Below are 20,745 nucleotides of genomic sequence, written 5' to 3' on the forward strand. Positions count from 1 at the left end.
GCAGGGCAGCGAGATGGTGCCTACAGCCTGCAGGGCAACAGGGGCAGGGCTCCAACCATGCAGGACAGCTTGAAATAGAGATGGCAGAGGGCACTGTCAAGGCTGGAAGGCACCACCAGAACCCAGGTCTGTGTCCCCTTGGCAGAGGCAGCTGTCTCTACCAGTGAAGGCCATAAGAAGACATGATGTCCTCACGGCACGGGGGCATCGTTGCCTCCTTGCAGCCCCATGGGGAAGCTGGAAGTTGCTGTGCCATTGCTGTCCTTCACTGGGCATTGGATGCCCACCTTCCATGGTCCCCAGGAAGGGCCCTGAGCTCTGTGTGAGGGACAGCACCGACCTTCCCACAGGCTGCAGGTCATGGCTTGGCCTTTCTGCTTCATCAAGCAAGCCAAGGCTTTGCTCAGCAGCAGAGCTGCCTGCACAGCGCCTTTGCCTTCCTGCACTCACAGCCTCCCAGGATGGGCTCTAACAAGGCCATGGGGAGGCTTTCTCAGCCATGGCCCTCAGTGGGGCCCATTAACGCTTCCAGGGGTTGTGGGCTTTGCCTCTGACTTGGTGTTCTTGAGAGGTTTCTTCAGTCTCCTCTGAACACCTGAAGTCCACAGCACCACAGACACCCTGGGCTCATGAAGAGGCAGAACGCCCTGACGAGCCATGTCTATTCCATCAGGGACATCTGGTCTTCAAGTTTGGCTCCTACACTTCATGAGATAAGTTTCAGCAGTACAGTGAAAGAGGAAGGCAGGTAATGAGCACTTTGGAGAAACGATAGAAGGCTTTTCCAATTGCTCTTGATGCACAGTGTCTCCTGAGGAGGTGCGGACAGATAGAAAAATCAATCCCTGGAGCTAAACACCGCATGGACAGCCTTGCTCCTCAGCTCTCCATCCTCAATATTTTTTTCTCAGCCCCATGAGACTTACATCACTTGACATCAGACTTCTTCAACCATCTCTGCAGCTCAATATAGCAAATTCTTGGCAGTAATAATTGGCTGCTTTCCTTATAGAACGGGGTGTACACAGGAATAAAAGAGGGATTAATTATCAGAGGTGTGTTTGGGAGGGAGTGTGATAGAAATTAATAAATAAAAAAATACATTGCTCATCTATATAATTGTTATTTCGTACAGGTCTTCATGAGTTCTATTGCCACAACTGAAGAGTTGCCCATAGGGAATATTAGAGACACTACTGAAAGACAGAACAACTTTTCCTCTCTGGACGTTATAGCAGAGGCTACATAGGTAAAATGGATTGGAGTGATCACAGAGGAAGAGGAGAAAGGCATCTGAGACGAACTTCTTAACCCACAGCTGTAAATCAGGAAACGAGGTCGTCAGTGTATTCCAAATATCTTGAATTCCAGAGAAGGTGTGAACATTCTAGGGCTCATGAGAAATATTAGGAAATTTCCCATTATTTTTATATCTGTGAAGTTCTCCCACTTTGATCTACTTATACGCAACAACTGGTATTAAGAACAGCAAAGACTCTGCCTTCAGCCGCCAGCTTCATATCTAATGCCATTCCATTTTGCACAGCTGTAGGGGCTATTCCTCACACTTCTTCCTGCAAAGCCTTCATGGCACCTGCAGGGTCCTTGGCCATCTCTTCCATTCCTGTGCATCTCTTTATCACTGCCTTCTCCAGTTCAGGAGCTGCTAACCAAGGAGTAACCAAGGCCACAAGCAGGCTGATGATCTGGGCTATCATCACGACATCTATTACATCTGAGAAGCTCATAGGCCAGTAGGAGGCACGTGGCCATGAAGGCGAGTTTGAGGTCCCTGGAGTGTCCAGCTTCCTTGGGGGATTGGCCATCAGCAGCCCAGCTGGTTATGGCTGCAGTAAGAAAGGCACTTGGACTCTGAGACAAAGTGTCATTTCAAATGGCCTTGGTTAGAGCAAACTCTCTACACACAGAGACAACCGTGTCAGCTGTATGCCGTCCCTTCCGAGGCCGGGAACACGGAGTTTCCAGCGTTGGGAGAGTGGTGCAGCAAGTGGTGCAGATCCTGCCTGCAGAAGGCTTATGTCACATTGTCTTCTGTGAGATCTTGAAGTGTTTTGTGCCAGGGAAACCAATCCTAGTCATCACTTCTCGTGTTCTAAGAGGAGATGTTCACTTGGGAGTTGGTAACTGCAGTCCCAGGTAAAGGTAAGGGCGTGGGGTTGGCCATTCACCAGCAGCTTCCTGCAGATTTCTTCTTCCAATACGGCTTGTTCTGCAACCCAGGGACACACTCAGCACAGCTCAGCCTGAAGGCCAAGAGGTACATGGAGCACAGCACAGGCCTGCTCAGGTTTCCTGTGACACTCATCACTAACTCCTCCATGTACAATGGTCTTCTGCTCAGTATCTCCAAACCTCCTGATGAAAGTTAGAAGGAGGACAATGTCTCCTTTATACCGCTAGAGAAATGGACCTGTACTTGAAGGCCTTGGTTGAAGGGAAAGTGGAAGATGATCCCTGACCAACATGGTGCAAATGCTCTGCAGGACTTTTTTTGAACAAAAAGTTGGCAGGAGTGGTGAAAATTCTAGACGACAACTTTGGGTCAAGTATGGGTGAAGGTGGTAGGGTACAAAGCAAGAGAGGTCAGCAAGACAAATTGTAGCAGGGCTGAGTAGAGAGGAAAGATCACCTCCACCAACCCTTGGGCAGTGCTCTTCCTAATGCAGCCCAGGATGCCATGGGCCTTATTTGAAAGGTGCAAAGCCAGGAGAAGAGAAGCTTTTTGGAACACCTAATAACAGCTTTCCCATGTGGTCTTGCGCCATATCAGCAAGAAAAGGCAGCCAGGTTCTTGCCTGTTGTGCATGATGGGAGGATGAGGGCCAATGGGCATCAGCTGAAGCAAGGGAAGACAATCTTTCTCCCCATGAAGACAGTCAAGCACTGGAGCAGATGTCCCAGAGATTTGTGCCTTGTCCGTCCTTTGAGCTTTTCAAGACCCACTTGAAGGAAAGCCTGAGCTACCTGCTCTGACCCTATCGCTGATCCTGCTGTGAGCAGCACATTGGCCTGGACATCTCCTGAGGTCCCTTCCAGCATGAATGATTCTGCATCTCCATCCACCATGGATCTTACCTTCATGATGGGATGGAAACCACTTAGGTTCCCGGTGACTGTTGAAGTTAAACAGAAAGTTGGTCAGATGACATGTGACTTTCTCTTCCCACTCCAAGCTTTGTAGCTCAGATGCAGGGCTGCTTGGCAGGTACCCCCAAAAAGCCCTGACTGATTCCTGTTCTTCACCCTTTCCTTCTTTTGTAGCTCTTTTCCCATGCAAAACTGATTCTCATTGGCCACCCTTGTATCCTCCCACGCAAGCAGCCTGCCTCTCCTTTCCCTTTACTCCCTGGCCATTGTCTGTGTTCCTTTGGGGATTCTGAGCTCTTCACCATGGGAGTGCCTACCATGGTCAGCAATACCACCGAAGCACTGCCTCCCTTCGTTATCTGTGGTGTCCTGCAGCTCCTTATGCTGTTACCTTGCCAGAGGCACCACAGGGCAGGGTGAGCCATGTCCATGCACATATCAAAAGCTGGCCCAAGTAGCACCTTCCAAAACACTGGGATTGTGAAATTGGGACCTCAGAGGTTTTCCAAGTAGACGTGGTCAGCCCTTTAGTGGGGGCAGAATAACCGCACCTGTGAGGGCACCTGAGCGGCTGAGGTACAAACCTGAGGAGGAGAAGGGCCTGAGTATTATGGGGGATGCATATGAGCTACTGGTGCATGCTCAGCACATCTAAGGCCAGCTGCATGTGGGGCTGAATTAGGGGGTGCGTGGCCACTCAGACAAGGGATTTATCATCCCCCTTGACTCAGCATCATCACCCCTGACACAGCACTGTTGTGGCCACATCGGGATTGTCTGTGTCTGGGCTTTGAGTTTTCTCATTCTGGAGGAGTAGGGAAAAACTGGAGAGGCTGTGGAGGATACCTGCCTGGATGGAGTTTGGAGTCTGTGGAGAGAGACTGAAGGTCCTGGGTTTCTTGGGACCGGCAAAGTGGAGCCTCAAGGCACTACTGTAGTCGTGTGCACCTGCTTAGAAAGGGAGTGTGAGAGATAAAGGAGTGATTCCTGATATCGGCAGGAAAAGAACAACTCCACAATGTGCAACTTGGAAGGATTTGATTGGATGTGAGGAAAAAAACTGTCCCTCTGAAATGTCTCTCTGAGGGTTGCCCTCTGATCCCAGTGTTCACCTATAGGGAGCCTGGATCAGCCCTTGGCTTTGAGTTTCAAGGAAGAATCAGGGATGAGTGCAGAGTCATCAGTGAAGGCAGACAAGCAAGGGTGAGAGGGCTGGGTGGGAAAGAAAGGAATGTGCCAACCCCCAGAGTGGAAAGTGGTACCAGCAGGGACAGTGCAGGACAACTTGCAGTGGAGATGGCCCAGGGCTGCAGCAAGGCTGAATGGCCCCACAGGGGGCTGGGGCCTCTGTCCCCCTGGCACTGGCAGTTGCCCGTGTCATCAAGGTCTGTGACAGGAAACTTGATTTGGAGGGTCTTATGTTCTGCCTGTAATAAGTAACTAAGGGTAATTTGCTGATCAAATGGGCTTTTAACAAAAGGAATGATCTTGCTGCAACAGATTTGAGAACCTTCTGTCTGGCGAGAAATGAGTTAACTGTTTACCATGAGGTTGCGAGATGTACCTTCACAAGGCCAATGTTAAACCATAATCTCATGTTACTATGACAACTTTTGTCATCGTCTAGACCTTAGTGTAAATATAGATTAGTTTTGTAATATACAGCTTCTTGCTACGGGACTGAGAGCATAGCTGTTTGCTTAAACCGGCTTTGAAGCTGAGAATAAGAGGGCTGTGTTACTTGTCAGAATTTGTGAGCCTGGATGGAGCTGCGCCTCCCCGGCCGCCCAGCGCGCTGTTTTTGCTTTCCTGCTTTAATAAATACTTAGTGAATTTATTTCGGACTCTAGTTATTTCAAATTCAACTATAACAAATTTGGTGCCGTGACTCGGATCCAGACAGCCGACTCGGACTTCAACTCTGGGAGGGCACCCCATCTTTGGATGGTCCTGGAGGAGATTCCGACTTAGCTCACCTGGATTTTCCGATCTGAGAGAGGAATGCAAAAAGAAAGATATAGGAGTTACTGCAGTTCCCCGTAATTTTTGTGCACAAAGAGCCAGATGAAGACTCGGGAGTGAGTGGGTATGTTGCGGTTCCGTTCGGTCGGGGATTGGGTACCCGGAGTGTGAGTGACTGAGACGTCCACCAGACTTAGTAGTCCACCGGGTGAAGCGAGTGTGGACCTCCTTGTAGTGTGGTTCCCATTGTCCACGAGGGCGTGGGCCACGAACGGAGGGAAGCGAGTGAATTTTGTGAAAGAAGGCACTCTCGGAAGATGGGCCAGAAGAAGAGTAAGGCTTCTGGTTCCATGCAGGAGGTATGGGGTGGGGGTGGGCTCCCCGATATACCCCCAGATAGCCTGTTAAGCCTAATGATTCAATATTGGGACGCCTCCCCTTCTCAAAAGGGGAAGTCCAGGGAAAAAATGATCCATTATTGTATGGAAGTATGGGGAGGAAAACAAATAAGAAAGGATTTATATTGGCCTATTTTTGGATCCCTTGAGAATTGAATATATCAACAACTGAATATATATGTTAACAATAAACAGCCATTTAATAAGGAGGAGAGGGAATATGCCTTTTTATGGATCCTGGGTACAGCCCAGACCGCTAATTTGTTCCCATTAAAAGAAAAGAAAAAGGATAGGAAGAAAAGGCGGGAGGAAGACGAACTTCCATTATCTCCCCCACCCTATATTCTCCCTCCTCCGTCACCACAGGGTCCTGATCCTCCTCCAACAGCACCCCCCAACCTGAGGAAGAGGCCCTTCCTAATCGAATAATGACTAGAAGTCAAACTAGAGAAAGGAGGGAGGAAAATCTATTATATCCATTAAGGGAGACTGCTATGGGGGGACCACAACCCGCAGTCAGATTTGTATCTGTACCCCTCAACTCTGGGGATGCGAGAGAATTTAAGAAAGAAATGGGGCACTTGTTAGAAGACCCATTAGGGGTAGCAGAACGTTTTGATCAATTCCTCGGCCCTAATATTTATACTTGGGCTGAGATGGAGGCTATTTTAAAGATCTTGTTTACAAATGAAGAACGAGGGATGATCAGAACGGCAGGCATGAGACATTGGGATCAGAGACACCAACATGGCCCAGCTGGAGATTTAAAATGGCCCTTACAGCGGCCCAATTGGGACAGTCAAGATCCTGCACATAGAAATAATATGGTCGATCTCTGGTATATTACAATTCAGGGAATTAGGGACTCTGTAGCCAGAGGACAAAATATTAATAAAGCCTTCAGTGAACAACAGAAAAAAGATGAAACCCCCCCCGAATGGCTAGAAAGACTGAGAAGGAGTTTCCAGCTATATTCTGGACTAGACCCTGATAGTCACGTGGGTCAAGCCCTGCTGAAAACTCAAGTTTGTGGCTAAATCTTGGATCGATATAAGGAAAAAGTTAGAGAGTCAGAAGAGACAGGTGAGAATCTTGGTGGCAGCTGTAAGAGAAGGACAAAATCTGGACAGGAGAGGAGAAAGGCCCCGGAAGGGCCCAGAAAATCCTAAAAGAAAGGGAACTGGCTCACAAGGGGCTTCCCTGCTGCAGCGTGGGAGGGCCAGGGCATGTGGGCTGCCTTGTGCCAGGGCCGGCTGCAGGGCTGTGAAGGTGGCTGTGCAGGCAGGGGTGCCCAGGGCTGTCCTTGCCAGCAGGGTCCCTGCAGCCGCGGGGGCTGTGTGCTGGGGCAGGGGCTCTGCCGCCTGCCAGGGGCAGCTCTCAGCCTGCCGGGGAGCTCCCCACAGCTCGGTGGTGAAACCGAATGACACCCAGTAGGGAAGGATTCCTTTCCTTTTGCCTGGATGCTGCATGGTTCAGAGCTGCTCTCAGGTCTAGGTTACCCTGAGGACGTGTCTCGAAGACTGATTTCATGAGGAAGGTCAGGGCAGAGATCGCTATCATAATACAGGGCTCTCCTCAGTGTGCGATTTCATTTTCCTGCTCTTGGGGGCAGGAGCAGGAAGGGAGAGATGAAAAAGGAGGTTTCAAGCTGGAAGAGGTCACTTAGACTCCTAGCTGGAACTGTGAGTGATGAGGAGATCTGTCAGGAGCCTCCTGAAGTGCCCTCAGCCACTCCTCCGCCTATGAACAGCAGCAGCAGCACCTTTGCTGGAGCCATCAGGGTCGTTCTGAGCTGCCCTTTCCCCCTGCGGACAGGACCCAGCGCCCATCCAGTGCCCTGCAGAGAGGCAGGTTTGTGCGGGGCCAGTGCACAGAGGCTGGGATGGGGTCTGTGAGCGCTGACAGGGAAAGACCTGGCACAGGGAAACACCTCCCAGGAGGGAAATCCTGTGCCAGCTGGGATAATATCAGGGACTGAGAGAGCCCTTCCTCTGAGGCGTCCCCCTGGCCTGCTCTCCCCGCAGCAAAGCCTCTGCCCGCAGGGCTGGGGGTCCCGAGGTGTGAGCCACCCCCTCTGCAGCCAGAGCTCCAGCAGAGCCGCGGTACGGCTCTGCAGCCACGTGCCCCGGTCCCTCTGCAGAGCACAGGGGCTGAGAGCAGCTGCCCGGCAATGTTGGTGTGTGGGAGGTGGCGAGCAGAGCTGGGCAAGGGCAGCGCTGCCCTCAGTGCCCGGCACTCTCGCCCTGGACACTCCTACCTAGACCATCAGTGCAATTTTACTCCTTTCTCTGCCTTTTTGTGTTAGTTTTATTCTCTTGCTCTTGCTGTCAGGCTCTCTGGGGATGGGTGTTTCAGCTGCAGAGTCACACACTGATCTTGTGGGTCCTCTCCTGCAGGTGTGTCCATGGGAACAAGTGTCCCAGCTTTCCTGCCACCTGGGGGTCTGTGGGCAATGCCTTCTGTGGGGATGGGCATTGAGCTGGTTGCCCCTGAATTAGATGCTATATTTAGGGTCCTTTTGTACCTCCCTGACATTTGCTTCCAAGCAGTGAGTTGCCCTCCAGAATACAAACCTGTCCCCTCCCACCCTTTGTGATCTGAAAGCCCCACGGAGAAGCGCAGGGATGCTGTGACAGAGAAAATGCAGTTGGGTGGGTGAAATGAGCCCTGTGTGTCCTTGGCTGCAAGTGGGGTGCTGAGACCTCAAGAAAGGGTGAGGGGTCTGTGGTGGGTCAGGCTGCTCTCAGTGGTGCCTGGTGGATTTTCAGGGTGACATGGCAGTGTGGTCACCCTCCACCCTTAGGAAGGTGCAAGCCCAGAGACACTGGGAACCAGATGGACAGACCACCTCCCCACACTGGGCGCTCACCCACAGGCAATCCTCTTGCCTAGCAGAGCTCGCTGTGTTCCCCCTGAGGGCAGAAGCAATGCTGAGAGTTTCTGACATCCAAGAATACTCACCAAAAGGAGAGAGGGTAGAGATTTTAAACAAGAATATTCTCAAAGTGTCTTCACCATTCCCATTCTGCAGCCCTGGCAGCGCAGGTGCTGACAGGCATTTCTACTCTGGCACGGGTTTCACATGACAAAGTTGAAATCAGGACTGGTCCCTGCCCCCCCCCCCCCCCCCGCCCCCCCCCCAACTTCTGCAGAGTGGGGCTGACTGATCAAGAGCCCGTGGGCAGATGCCCTGCTCTTCATCACCCACAGGACCATCACCAGGCAGGGCTCCAGCCACACAGCTGCAGGAAGGTCTGCTAGGAAGAGTAAAGGATGTCTGTGTGCGAAAAGGGGCAGGGGAATGGTCTGTGGGAAATGGCATTGATTTTTCTCAGGGAAGTCTCCCTTCACTTGTCACTTGTCTTTTTTTTCCTGTGACAGGTCCCCTTGCCCAGAGGCACCAGATGTCCAACAGCAGCTCCATCACCCAGTTCCTCCTCCTGGCATTTGCAGACACGCGGGAGCTGCAGCTCTTGCACTTCTGGCTCTCCCTGGGCATCTACCTGGCTGCTGCCCTGGCCAACGGCCTCATCATCACCGTCGTAGCCTGTTACCAAATCCTTCATACCCCCATGTACTTCTTCCTCCTCAACCTCTCCCTCATTGACCTGGGCTCCATCTCCACCACTCTCCCCAAAGCCATGGCCAACTCCCTCTGGGACACATGGGACATCTCCTACTCAGGATGTGCTGCACAGCTCTTCTTGATTGTGTTGTTCCTTTCAGCAGAGTGTTCTCTCCTCACCGTCATGGCCTATGACCGGTACGTGGCCATCTGCCAGCCCCTGCACTACGGGACCCTGCTGGGCAGCAGAGCTTGTGTCCACGTGGCAGCAGCTGCCTGGGCCAGTGGGTTTCTCTATGCTGCGCTGCACACGGCCAATACACTGTCACTGCCGCTCTGCCACGGCAATGCCCTGGGACAGTTCTTCTGTGAAATCCCACAGATCCTCAAGCTCTCCTGCTCACACACCTACCTCAGGGAAGTGGGGCTAATTGTGGCTAGTGCTTGTCTAGGTGTTGGCTGTTTCATTTTCATTGTGCTGTCCTACGTGCAGATCTTCAGGGCCATGCTGAGGATCCCCTCTGAGCAAGGACAGCACAAAGCCTTTTCCACGTGCCTCCCTCACCTGGCCGTGGTCTCCCTCTTTGTCAGCACTGCCATGTTTGCACACCTGAAGCCCCCCTCCATCTCCTCCCCATCCCTGGACCTGGTGGTGGCAGTTCTGTACTCGGTGGTGCCTCCGGCACTGAACCCCCTCATCTACAGCATGAGGAACCACGAACTCAAGGGTGCAATGTGCAAACTGATAGCTGGATGTTTTTCTGAAGGAATACAATTATGAATAGCATTTATAATGTAATTCATCACAGACCCAGACTGTCTTCTGAATTTGTCGTATTTGCTTGTGGTATTTAATTTCTGATAAAGTTGTCATCCCCATTCTAATTTCTTCTGTGATTTTCTTTTCTGAAGGTTCCCTGCTCTCTCTTTGTCTAAGGGCCATTAAGCAACTATATTTTTCCTGGGATTCTTCCTTCCAAGGCCTTTCTGGAGCTGCAGGGACATGTCCTGTGTGCAGAGATGGAGGGGGAAAAGTTCCTGGCATGGCAGCACTGCCAGGGAACAGCAGCCCTTGGGTCTCCAATACTGTCCTTCTTCTACTGACACACTCCCCTTCTGACCCCTTGCCTTGGTGTAACACCTGAGTGCTCTGGCAGCTTCTTCACCGCCGTGCTGCATGGCAGTCCTGTGAGCGCAGGCAGGGGCAGACAATGGGCACTCTGTGACGGTGCTGGCCTCCATCAAATGTTCTGGATTTGTGGAAACCTCCTGAATGCAGCACTGCAACGTGCTCCCTTGAACCGAGGTCCCCGTGCCCATTGCTCATGACGAGGGCCATCTCCGCGAGGTGCCGAGCAGGGCGCGACACCCCCGGGCTGAGGTGCTGCCAGCCTCTGGCAGGGGCAGCAGGAGGCCAGGCAGTCACTGTGCCCGCTGCAGTGCTCTGCCTCCGCACGTGCCAGGGACGGGCTCGTGCCTCTGAGCACCCCTGTGTGCGTGAGGCTGGGGTTCAACCACGCCAGCAGTGCATGAGGCCAGCTGAGGTGGGGACACCTCCCAGGGCACCGCCGTTCCTGTGTGTGACTGCAGGAACAAAGGCCACTGTCCCAGGGAGATTCATCTCACCTGCCTTGGGCAGGCTCATTGCAAGTGCCTCTGTGTGATCACGGCACCCTTTCTGAATGGTGCCCTCAAATGTGTCCGAGCAATCAGGGAGGTTCTGGGGTCCTGGCAAAAGGCAGAGATCCAGCCTTTGTTCAGGAAAAGCAAGAAGGACAATTGGGAGAAATACAGGCTGGTCATCCTCACCGTAGTGTCTGGGGAAATGATGGTGGAAATACTCCTGCAGCCAGTTCCAGGTAATTGTGGGACAACAAAAGGGATTGCTGCACCTTTATGTGTAGGGGAAAGGAGGGGATGGTTTGTACCTTGACCTTTGCAAGGGTTTTGACTTTTTCTCCTTTCATCCATTACAAGATGGGTGACTTCTGGAGTGAAGAAATGGAGGACACTGTGGGTGAGAAGTTGGCTGGAGGCTCAAGTCCGAATGTCAGCAGTTTGTCTAGTCTTCCTGGTGTCCTTTGACTAGTGGCAACCCCCAGTGCAGGCACTTGGGTAAACAGGGTTGAATGCCTTTATTGACCCCCTGGATAAGTTGACAGAATGGCTTTTTGGCCCATTTGTAGATGGTGACAAAGTGGGCAGAGCCCTTGAGACATGCCATCTGGTTCCCCCTGCCTTAAGCACGATAGCAGGACAAGGGCATTTAAGGGGTCTCTTCCAACCTGAGTTATTTCAGGATTCATTGACTCACTTCCCTAGAGAGCTCCTTCAGTTCAGAACAGCGGGAGCAAGAAGGATAAACGGAGAGCCAAACCTCAAGCTATGTACCAACGCACCAAGTGAGATAAGGCAGTTCCTCTGGGGAACACTTGTGCACTCAAACCATTGGTGGGACATCAGTGGAGATAAATTGGCTGAGAGAAGCTTCCCTTCATCTGCTGGGTGCTGGGCCACGGGGAGGGTGACGGCTGAGGACGCTATCTCGTGGTCAGTTGTGTCTCAGGGACTCACATTCCAGCAGGAAGCCAATGGCTGTGACGGGGGCAGTGAGGCCAGTTCTGCCTGCGGAGGGGACAGCCCAACAGCAGCAATGTGCCTGGGAAAGGGGCGGTGAGGTCACCTCTGCCTGAGACAGCGCGTAGGGCAGCCCCTGACTCACGGCTGGGACACGTGCTGTTAAGCTCCATCTGCCCGTGTCTCGGGCAGGCCAGCAGAAGGCCCCTGGGTGGCACGTGGGCTGTGAGATCCCCTCTGCCTAAGGACCTGGGCTCACTCCACCGAGGGGCTTCTTTCTTGCTTGTCACGTCGCTGCTGCCTGAGAACACGGCAGCACAGCAGCAGGCACACCGCTTGCTCGTGCCTATGCGAGAAGCTGAAAGGCTCGCAGCCTTGGAAGAGCGCGGTGAGGCCGTGGCATGGTCAGGGGAAAGGCCACCAGGAGGGTGACGGGTCGGGATGCCCGCCTGAAGGGTGGTTTCCCAGGTGGTGGAGCTTTCCTTGGAGGTAGGGAAGAGCAGGAGGGAGAAGCACTGCCACCCAGTGCAGCTGGGAAAGTGGAGACTGGAGGTCAGGAGGAGGAAATGTCACTCAAGGGCTTGTGCTGTGGTGGGAGACGTTGTCCAGAAGGAGTGTGAGATCAGTCCATGTCTGTGTGTTTGCAGGAACAGCGTGTGAGGGTGGGCAGACATCGGTGCATGTGTGGCAAGGGCAGGGTGAGAGCAAGGTGGGGAAGCCAGATGGGTGCCTGCAGCCTGCCGGGGAAAAGCAGCAGCTGTTTTTTCAAAGCTTGTTTACATTTGTGATGAGCTCTGCGAGGCTTAAACAATTGTGAACAGATACTGTGCAAATAGCTGCCTGATATAAGATTTTGCCTGGGGTCAAGGGAAGGCCACGTCGCTGTAAGGGATGTGCCTAGACATGGACAATAACCACTACCTGTGCAGTAACCACCTGTACCCCACGGAGGAATGCGGTACATGCCAATGTCTCGGGAACAACCCCCCTGAACACCCTAGAAAAAACTGTGCTACCAAACAATAACTGGGGATCCGGAGATCCCCATCAGCCATGTGAACGGAGGCTATGGACCAGCTGAAGCTGCTGGATCCATGGTGGTGGCACTCTCTTGCCACTCTATCCTGACTGATTGCTAGATTTCTTTCTTCCCAATCTTTCCCTCTCTTCCCTATTGCCATTTATTACCATAAAACATGAATGTTTGTTTTTATGTAAGTGCTCAGTAAACTTCCTTTATTAATGGCTATTGACCTTGTTTGTGTCTTTATCTCGGTCTGGGTATAACAAAGAACCTTCCCAGCTCAGGTCATCCTGGACAAGAACAGGTGTAGAAGAGAGCAGCAAACCCTGAGGGAAGTCAGCAAGAGAAATTGTATCAGGGCTGAGTAGAGAGGAAAGATCACCTCCACCAACCCTTGGGCAGCGCTCTTCCTAATGCAGCCCAGGACGCCGTGGACCTTATTTGAAAGGTGCAAAGCCAGGAGAAGAGGAGGCTTTGGGGACACCTAATAACAGCCTTCCCATGTCTTCTTGGGCCATATCAGCAAGAAAAGGCAGCCAGGTTCTTGCCTGTTGTGCATGATGGGAGGATGAGGGCCAATGGGCATCAGCTGAAGCAAGGGAAGACAATGTCCTTCCCCATGAAGACAGTCAAGCAGTGGAGCAGATGTCCCACAGAGCCTGTGCCATGTCCATCCTTGGAGCTTTTCAAGCCCCACTTGAAGGAAGGCCTGAGCTACCTGCTCTGACCCCATAGCTGATCCTGCTGTGAGCAACACGTTGGCCTGGACACCTGCAGAGGTTCCTCCCAGCATGAATGATTCTGGATCTCCATCCACCATGCATCTTGCCTTCATGATGGGAAGGCAATCACTCAGGTTCCTGACAACTGCTGAAGCCAATCAGAAGGTTGGTCAGATGACGTGTGACTTAAATTTCCCACTCCAAGCGCTATTGCTCCAATGCAGGGCTGCTTGGCAGGTACCCCCAGACAGCCCTGACTGATTGCTGTTCTACAACTTTTCTTTCCCTTGTCCCTCTTTTCCCACGCACAGCTGCTTCCCTTTGACCATCCTTGTACCACCCCATGCAAGCAGCCAGCCCAGCCTTTCCCTTTCCTCCCTGGCCTGTGCCTTCCTTCCTTTGGTGATTCTGAGATTGTCACCATGGCAATGCCTACCTTGGCCAGCAATACCATTGAAGAGCTGCCCCCCTTCATTATCTCTTGTGTCCCGCAGTTCCTTATGCTGTTCTCTTGCCAGAGGCACCACAGGGCAGGGTGGTCCATGTCCATGTACTTACCAAAAGCTGGCCCAAGGGCACTTCATGATTAAAAGCACCTTGAAAAACACTGGGTTTTGGAAATGGAATCATCAGAGGTTTCTCAGGAAGAGGTGGTCAGTCCTTTAGTGGTGGCAGAAAACTGCACCCATGAGGGCACCTGCTGGTTGAGCTGTGAACCGGAGGAGGAGAAGAGCCTGGCCATTATGAGGGATGAGTATGAGCCAGTGGTGCATGCTCAGCACGTCTAAGGCCACCTGCATAGGGGACTGCATTAGGGGGTGTGTGGCCACTCAGACAGGGGATTGATCATCCCCCTTGACTCAGCACTGGTGTGGCCACATCAGGATTATCTGTGTCTTGGCTTTGGGGCTTCTTGTTCCGGGGGAATGGGGAACACCAGGACAGGCTGTGGAGGATACCTTCCAGGGTGGAATTTGGAGCCTGTGGAGAGAGGCTGAAGGTGCTGGGCTTCTTGAGAGTGGCAAAGTGGAGCCTCAGGGCACTACAGTAGTAGCGTGCACCTTCTTGAAAGGCGGTGTTAGACATAAGGGAGCAATTCTTGATTGTGGGGAGAGAAGAAAACCACCACAAAGTGCAGCACTGAAGGTTCAGCTTTGATGAGAGGAAAAAGCTGTGTCTGTCCAAGGGCTGCCCTGTGATGCCAGAGGTCACCCAGAGGGAGCCTGGATCGTCCCATGGCTTTGTGCTTCAAGGAAGAAGCAGGGATGAGTGGAGAGACATCAGTGATGGCACAGAAATGCGGGTGTGAGGGCTGAGTGGGAAAGCAAGGAAGAGTCCAACCCCCAGAGTGGAAAGAGGTGCCACATGGACAGTGTAGGGCAACTTGCAGTGGAGATGGCCCAGGGCTGCAGCAAGGCTGAATGGCCCCACAGGGGGCTGAGGCCTCTGTCCCCCTGGCACTGGCAGCTGCCTCTGCCACCAATGCCTGTGACACGGAACTTGATTTGGAGGGTCTTCTGTTCTGCCCTCCAAGAGCTTAGGGGTCAGGGCTTGGTCTTTCTGCTTCACAAAAAAAATCCAAATGTGTTTTGCAGCATTACAGCCACCGACACAGTGCCTTTGCCTACCTGCAGTTCTGGCCTCTAATTAGCTACTCTAACAAGTCCATGGGGACGCTTTGTCAGCAATGGCCCTCAGCGGGACCCATTCATGCTTCATGGCATTTTGAGTTTTGCTTCTGACTTGCATTCCTTGAGTGGTTGGTTCAGTCTTCTCTCAATAGCTCAGGTTCATGGAAGGAGCCCCAAGAGCCCAATGAGGTATTTGCCTTTTTGTCATTTCCTTCAAGTCTTCAAGACCTGTGTAGCTAACTGGAGCTGTTTCATTGTGTAGTTAAGAGGGAAGATTTCAAAGTGCACTTAGAAAAATTCTTCTTCTAAAGGCTATATTTTGCTACTCTTTAGGTTAGAGGAGTTTCTAGCAGCATTTTCCAAGTGATAATGATGCAGTGTCTCCTCAGGAGGTCTGGACTGGTAGGAAATGCAGTCCCTTGAGGTCTGACACAGGATGGACAACCTTGCTCTGAATGTCCCCAAGACCACAAGCCCCTGGGCTCCTGGTATCCTGGCTTACCTGTGCAGTGATCACCAAGGAGACTGATTCCCCCAGAAGAGCCAGGCTCTGTGATCCACAGGTTTCCTCAGGTCATTTCAAGAAGACATTGTTCATGCCTCACCCTGACTGTATGACCTGTCACTCTGTCCTGGCTCGGGCTGGCATGGAGTGCATGTTCTTCACAGCAGCCCTTCTGGTGCTGTGCTTTGCGTCTCTTCCTAAGGCAGCGCTGACCACACACCAGTGTTTTGGCCACCGCTGCAGAGCAATCACCAAGGCTTCTCTTTCTCACACTCTGCCTGCGCTACAAGGAGACTGGGGGGACACAAGAAGCTTGGGCACCTGACCCCCATGACCACAGGGATATTGCATATCCCAGGACGTTGTGCTCATCAATAACAGCTCAGGGAAGGGAGGATGAAAAGAGGACATGCGTGGTCGTGGCATTAGTCTTCCCGTGTCACTGACAGATGTGCTGAAGAGCAGCTTTTCTGGAGATGGCTGAACCCCTGCCTGCCCATGGCAAGGGTGAGCGAATTGCTCATGTTGCTCTCCTTGCACACAAAGCTTTTGCTTCTCCTGTTGAACTTTGTCCCGACCTGTGAGTTTTCTTCTGATCCTCTCCCCCACCATGCTGGGCATGTAAGGGGTCAGTGAACAACTAAATCTGGGCATTTGGGTGCTGGACAGGGCCAAACCACAACTAATTCCCCCCCAAAGTGCCTCCCTGGCTGCTCTCCCCTTTTTTCCACACACAAGCTCCCACCTCACCCCTTGGCCCATCCACTAGAAGAGCTCCATCTGTCTGAGCTGCCCTGACATCACACAGAGCATCCCCCTCCCCTCATCTTTCCCGTAGGTCTCCCCTACAGACCTTGTGTCTCCATCCACCGCCAAAGGCGTGGGAGCTGCCCTGCCCCTCCTCAGCGCTTACGGCACTGATGTCACAGCTCTGTGGTGGCACTGGGGGCTCCTGCTGCCCGTGCCCCAGGCAGTGGGCTCTGGGGCCCATGTGGGCTGCAGCACCTCAGGTGTGGCACCAGGGCCAAGGGCAGGCTTGTCACACGGACACCGGTACCCAGGGACGGGAGCCCTTGTGTGGGAGGGGTTTGCTGCCCAGCAGAGGATGCTGGAGCGGGTGGCAGGGGGCAGCAGAAGGATGAAGGAGGTTCCCACCACGAGAGCAAAGGCTGCAGTGGCCAAGGCCAGAGGGCAACAGGCCTGGGCTGTGCAGCCCTGGCAGGAGAGGGCTTTGCTCTCCCAGGTGACTCTGTAGTACCCTGTGGCCTGTGCCAGAGCTGAAGCTCATCTCCAAGATGGGCAAGATGCTGCTGCTGGTGCTGAGCAAGCCCCTGGGGGAGGCCAGCCCGTGATCCAGCCCTCCTGGGGCTATCCTGCTGGTGGCAGGCCGGCCAGAGAGCAGCTCTGCAGAGAAGGACCTTTGGGTGCCAGAGGACAAGCAGCTGAGCAGGAGCCATCCATGCATCCTCATGGCAAAGGCCAACAGCCCCCTGGGCTGCATTAGGACAAGCATCGCTGGCCGATGTGGGGAGGTGATCCTTCCCCTCCTCTCAGCACTGCTGAGGCCACATCTGGAGTGCCGTGACCAGGGCTGGGCTTCCCAGGGCAAGGGAGTTGTTGACGTACTAAAGTAAGTTCTGCAGAGGGCCACCAAGCTTCTTGAAGGGACTGGAGCATCTGTCCCAGGAAGACAAGGTGAGAGATCTACAACTGTTCAGTCTGGAGGAGAAAACGCTCTGAGAGTCTTATTAATATATGCAGCATTCCGTGTGAGCCAAGGTAACACTTTTTGAACTGTGGATGATCAACCACTGCAGGTAGTTGCCAAGAGTGGTTATGGAATGTCCATGCCTTGACATATTCCAAACCTACCAAGCCAAGGTCTTGTACAACGGGCTTGAGCCGGCCGTGCCTCTCCTAGGGATTTTCACTGGATGATCTCCAGAGGTCCCTTCCAATGTCAACATCCTCTGTCATTCTCTGAGTTTCAAGGACACAAGCAAGACCGAAAGAAATGAACAATGCATACCCTTGACCGCAAAGATAGTGGGGTCTATGGAGAGGACTCACGCTGGAGCAGGGCAGAAGTGTGAGGAGGAAGGAGCAGCAGAGGTGTTCTGTGCCATCAACCCTCTTTAACGTCCCCCCTGCACCTCTCAGGGTGTGCTTGTGTAGGTGAATTGGGATCAATGGAGTAATTTGGCCCTGGGAGAAACTGGGGAATGGTCTTTAATGTTTTGGTCATTGTTTCTCACAATCAACATCTGTTTTAACTGGCAATGAATGAAATTGATCTTTAGCAAGACAACACATCTTTGGCTATGACAGGGATCGGTAAGTAATCTCTCTGCCTTTACCTTGACCCAGGAGCATCGCTGGTTTATTTTCTCCCTTTGTCCTGTTGAGTCAGGGGAGCAGATGAACAACTGGGGGGCTGGCTGGGGGCTGGCCGTGATTAACCCACCACAGGACCATATCAGGACTGCTGTACCCAGAATGGGGCTTCCCAGCACAAGGAAGACCCTGGTAGGTTGGAGCAAGTCCTGCAGAGTCCAGAAGGGAGGTTGAGACCTGGATCATGTTATGGACAAGGAGAGGCTGAGACAGTTGGATTTCATTGAGAAATTGTTTCAAACAAAAGAGTGGAGTGCTGGACCCAGGCCAGTTGGTGGGAACTCTGTCAATGGACTGTTTCAAAATTTGTCAAAACTTGGCCACGAGCACATGATCTGGCTGGAGGTGTCTTACAGGGCCTTGGCTGAGTGGCCAACTGTTTCAAGAGCTATTAAAAAGTGTCACTAGGAAGGTGGCTCCCTTTATATTGAAAAGTGGTGATGAAACGGGGTCTCGCTGAGCCATCAACGAGGACAGATGTGACAGTGCAGCACATGTTCCTCATGGGAGGTGGGGTTTACGAGACAGAGAGGCTATGAGCAGTGTATAGGACTTCTTGGGAAATATGGGGCAGCTTCCATGTTGTGTCCAGGGAACACGACACAGAGCCAATCCCTCAGTTCCACTCATTTTGTGCCTTATGTCCTTCACCACAAACTCTGGATCTTCACAAGGACCCCCCTGCTGTATGCCTCCATACTGCTGTGTGCCCCCACTTTACAATCACACAGCTGAGCTCTACACTGATGTTTTCCTCTCCCAGGAACTTCCCAGACATGGGCAGTGAGAACCCCCCCTTTTGTTACAGAGATGTGACACAGGAGAAAAGCTGAACGGTCCTTGCAGGCACTTGGACAAAGGCCTCTAGGTCACACGGGCTGGGATCATGTCTTTGAGAGGTGGAGTCCATGCAGACATTGTGGGACAAACAGGGTAGTCAAATACAGAACGCTAAATGCACAGGAGGTTCTAGAGATTGCTTGGAAATGTCTTGTGAAGAGACATGGACAGTTCATTGCTGCTGAGAGACACCTGACTGCATCAGCTTCTTCAGTGCGTCCTTCAGCTCCTGGTTCCTCATACTGTAGATGTGGGGGTTCACTGCTGGAGGCACCACTGAGTACAGAACTGCCACCACCAGGTCCAGGGATGGGGAGGAGATGGAGGGGGGCTTCAGGTAGGCAAACGTGGCAGTGCTGAGAAAGAGGGAGACCACGGCCAGGTGAGGGAGGCACGTGGAAAAGGCTTTGTGCTGTCCTTGCTCAGAGGGGATCCTCAGCACAGCCCTGAAGATCTGCACGTAGGACAGAACAATGAAAATGAAACAGCCAACACCTAGACAAGCACTAGCCACAATTAGCCCCACTTCCCTGAGGTAGGTGTGTGAGCAGGAGAGCTTGAGGATCTGTGGGATTTCACAGAAGACCTGTCCCAGGGCATTGCCGTGGCAGAGCGGCAGTGACAGTGTATTGGCCGTGTGCAGCGCAGCATAGAGAAACCCACTGGCCCAGGCAGCTGCTGCCACGTGGACACAAGCTCTGCTGCCCAGCAGGGTCCCGTAGTGCAGGGGCTGGCAGATGGCCACAAAGCGGTCGTAGGCCATGACGGTGAGGAGAAAACACTCTGCTGAAAGGAACAACACAATCAAGAAGAGCTGTGCAGCATATGCTGAGTAGGAGATGTCCCTGGTGTCCCAGAGGGAGTTGGCCATGGCTTTGGGGAGAGTGGTGGAGATGGAGCCCAGGTCGAGGAGGGAGAGGTTGAGGAGGAAGAAGTACATGGGGGTGTGCAGGTGGTGGTCGCACACTACGGCGGTGATGATGAGGCCGTTGGCCATGAGGGCAGCCAGGTAGATGCCCAGGGAGAGCCAGAAGTGCAAGAGCTGCAGCTCCCGCGTGTCTGCAAATGCCAGGAGGAGGAACTGGGTGATGGAGCTGCTGTTGGACATCTGCTGCCTCTGGGCAAGGGGACCTGCTCATGCAGGAAAGTCACCAAGAAGTCAGAGGTTACTTCATGAGCCAAGTGAAAGGCATTTCTCCTAGATGCGCCCCCGGTGCCCCATGTCCCCCCCTCTGCCGTTCCTGGGAGAGCTCCCTTCAGAGCCGTGGCTGGAGCTGTGCTGAGTGCTGGCCGAGTGTGCTGTGAGGAGCAGGGGCTGTGCCCGCTGGCTGCCCAGCAGTGAGCCCTGCTCTGCAGCAGGGGCTTCATGGGAACCCTGGGGGCAGGGGCCAGTCCTGGCCTGGCACTGGCTCAGCCCAAACTGCTCCCAGCGCAGAAGGGCCTGTCAGCATCTGCTCCACCCGTGCTGAGCAACGGCCATGGCCAGAGTCAGGTCAGGAGGGCTTTGTGCTGTGCTCAGGGAGAGCAGGGTGAGTGCTGAGAGGCAAGGGGACTGTCTGTGCCTGAGGGCAGAGGCAGGCACTCTGATCTCTCCATCCCTCTCCATCCCAGCTGCCCGGCAATTGCTCCTTTCTTAGATGGAGAGTGATCACACTGCCGTGTTACCCTGACAAGCAGCCAGGCACTGCTGAGAGCAGAGGGATCCACTGCAGAGAACAAAATGCCTCACCCGTTCCCGAAGGCTCAGCACCACACTGCTATCCAAGGACACCCAGGGCTCACTGTGTGCCCTGGCAGGCACATACACCTTGGGTGGGCACCCAAAGTAGGTGGTCAAGGGTCCTGACCATGGCAAGGTCAAGAAGGAGAGTCAGCTCCTTCCCCAGACTCACAGACTGCATTGCCCACAGCATCATCGGTTAGGGGAAAGCTGGGACACCTCCATGCTAGAGGACATGTCTGCACAGGAGGACCCACAAGGTCTGCGCCTGAGCCTGCAGCTGAAACCCCTATTGCCAG

The 20,745-nt window shown here is 53.2% G+C and overlaps 2 protein-coding genes across 2 annotated transcripts; one reads left to right on the forward strand and one right to left on the reverse strand.

Annotated features, from left to right (window-relative positions):
• Positions 1-8,872: 8,872 nt before the first annotated feature.
• LOC121080204 (olfactory receptor 14C36-like) lies at positions 8,873-9,814 on the forward strand. The gene has a single exon (XM_040578068.1). It carries the CDS (start codon positions 8,873-8,875, stop codon positions 9,812-9,814), a length of 942 nt encoding a protein of 313 aa, XP_040434002.1.
• A 9,084-nt stretch (positions 9,815-18,898) lies between these two features.
• Positions 18,899-19,834, reverse strand: LOC121080205 (olfactory receptor 14C36-like). Its single transcript, XM_040578069.1, has one exon. The coding sequence runs from the start codon at positions 19,832-19,834 to the stop codon at positions 18,899-18,901; it is 936 nt and encodes a 311-aa protein (XP_040434003.1).
• Positions 19,835-20,745: the final 911 nt, after the last annotated feature.

This window comes from Falco naumanni, chromosome 22 (genome assembly GCF_017639655.2).
Source record: "Falco naumanni isolate bFalNau1 chromosome 22, bFalNau1.pat, whole genome shotgun sequence".
Classification (NCBI taxonomy): Eukaryota; Metazoa; Chordata; class Aves; order Falconiformes; family Falconidae; genus Falco; species Falco naumanni.

Coding starts and splice junctions, on each gene's coding strand:
- LOC121080205 (XM_040578069.1), bottom strand. CDS start 19,834: ATGTCCAACAGCAGCTCCATCACCCAGTTCCTCCTCCTGGCATTTGCA.
- LOC121080204 (XM_040578068.1), top strand. CDS start 8,873: ATGTCCAACAGCAGCTCCATCACCCAGTTCCTCCTCCTGGCATTTGCA.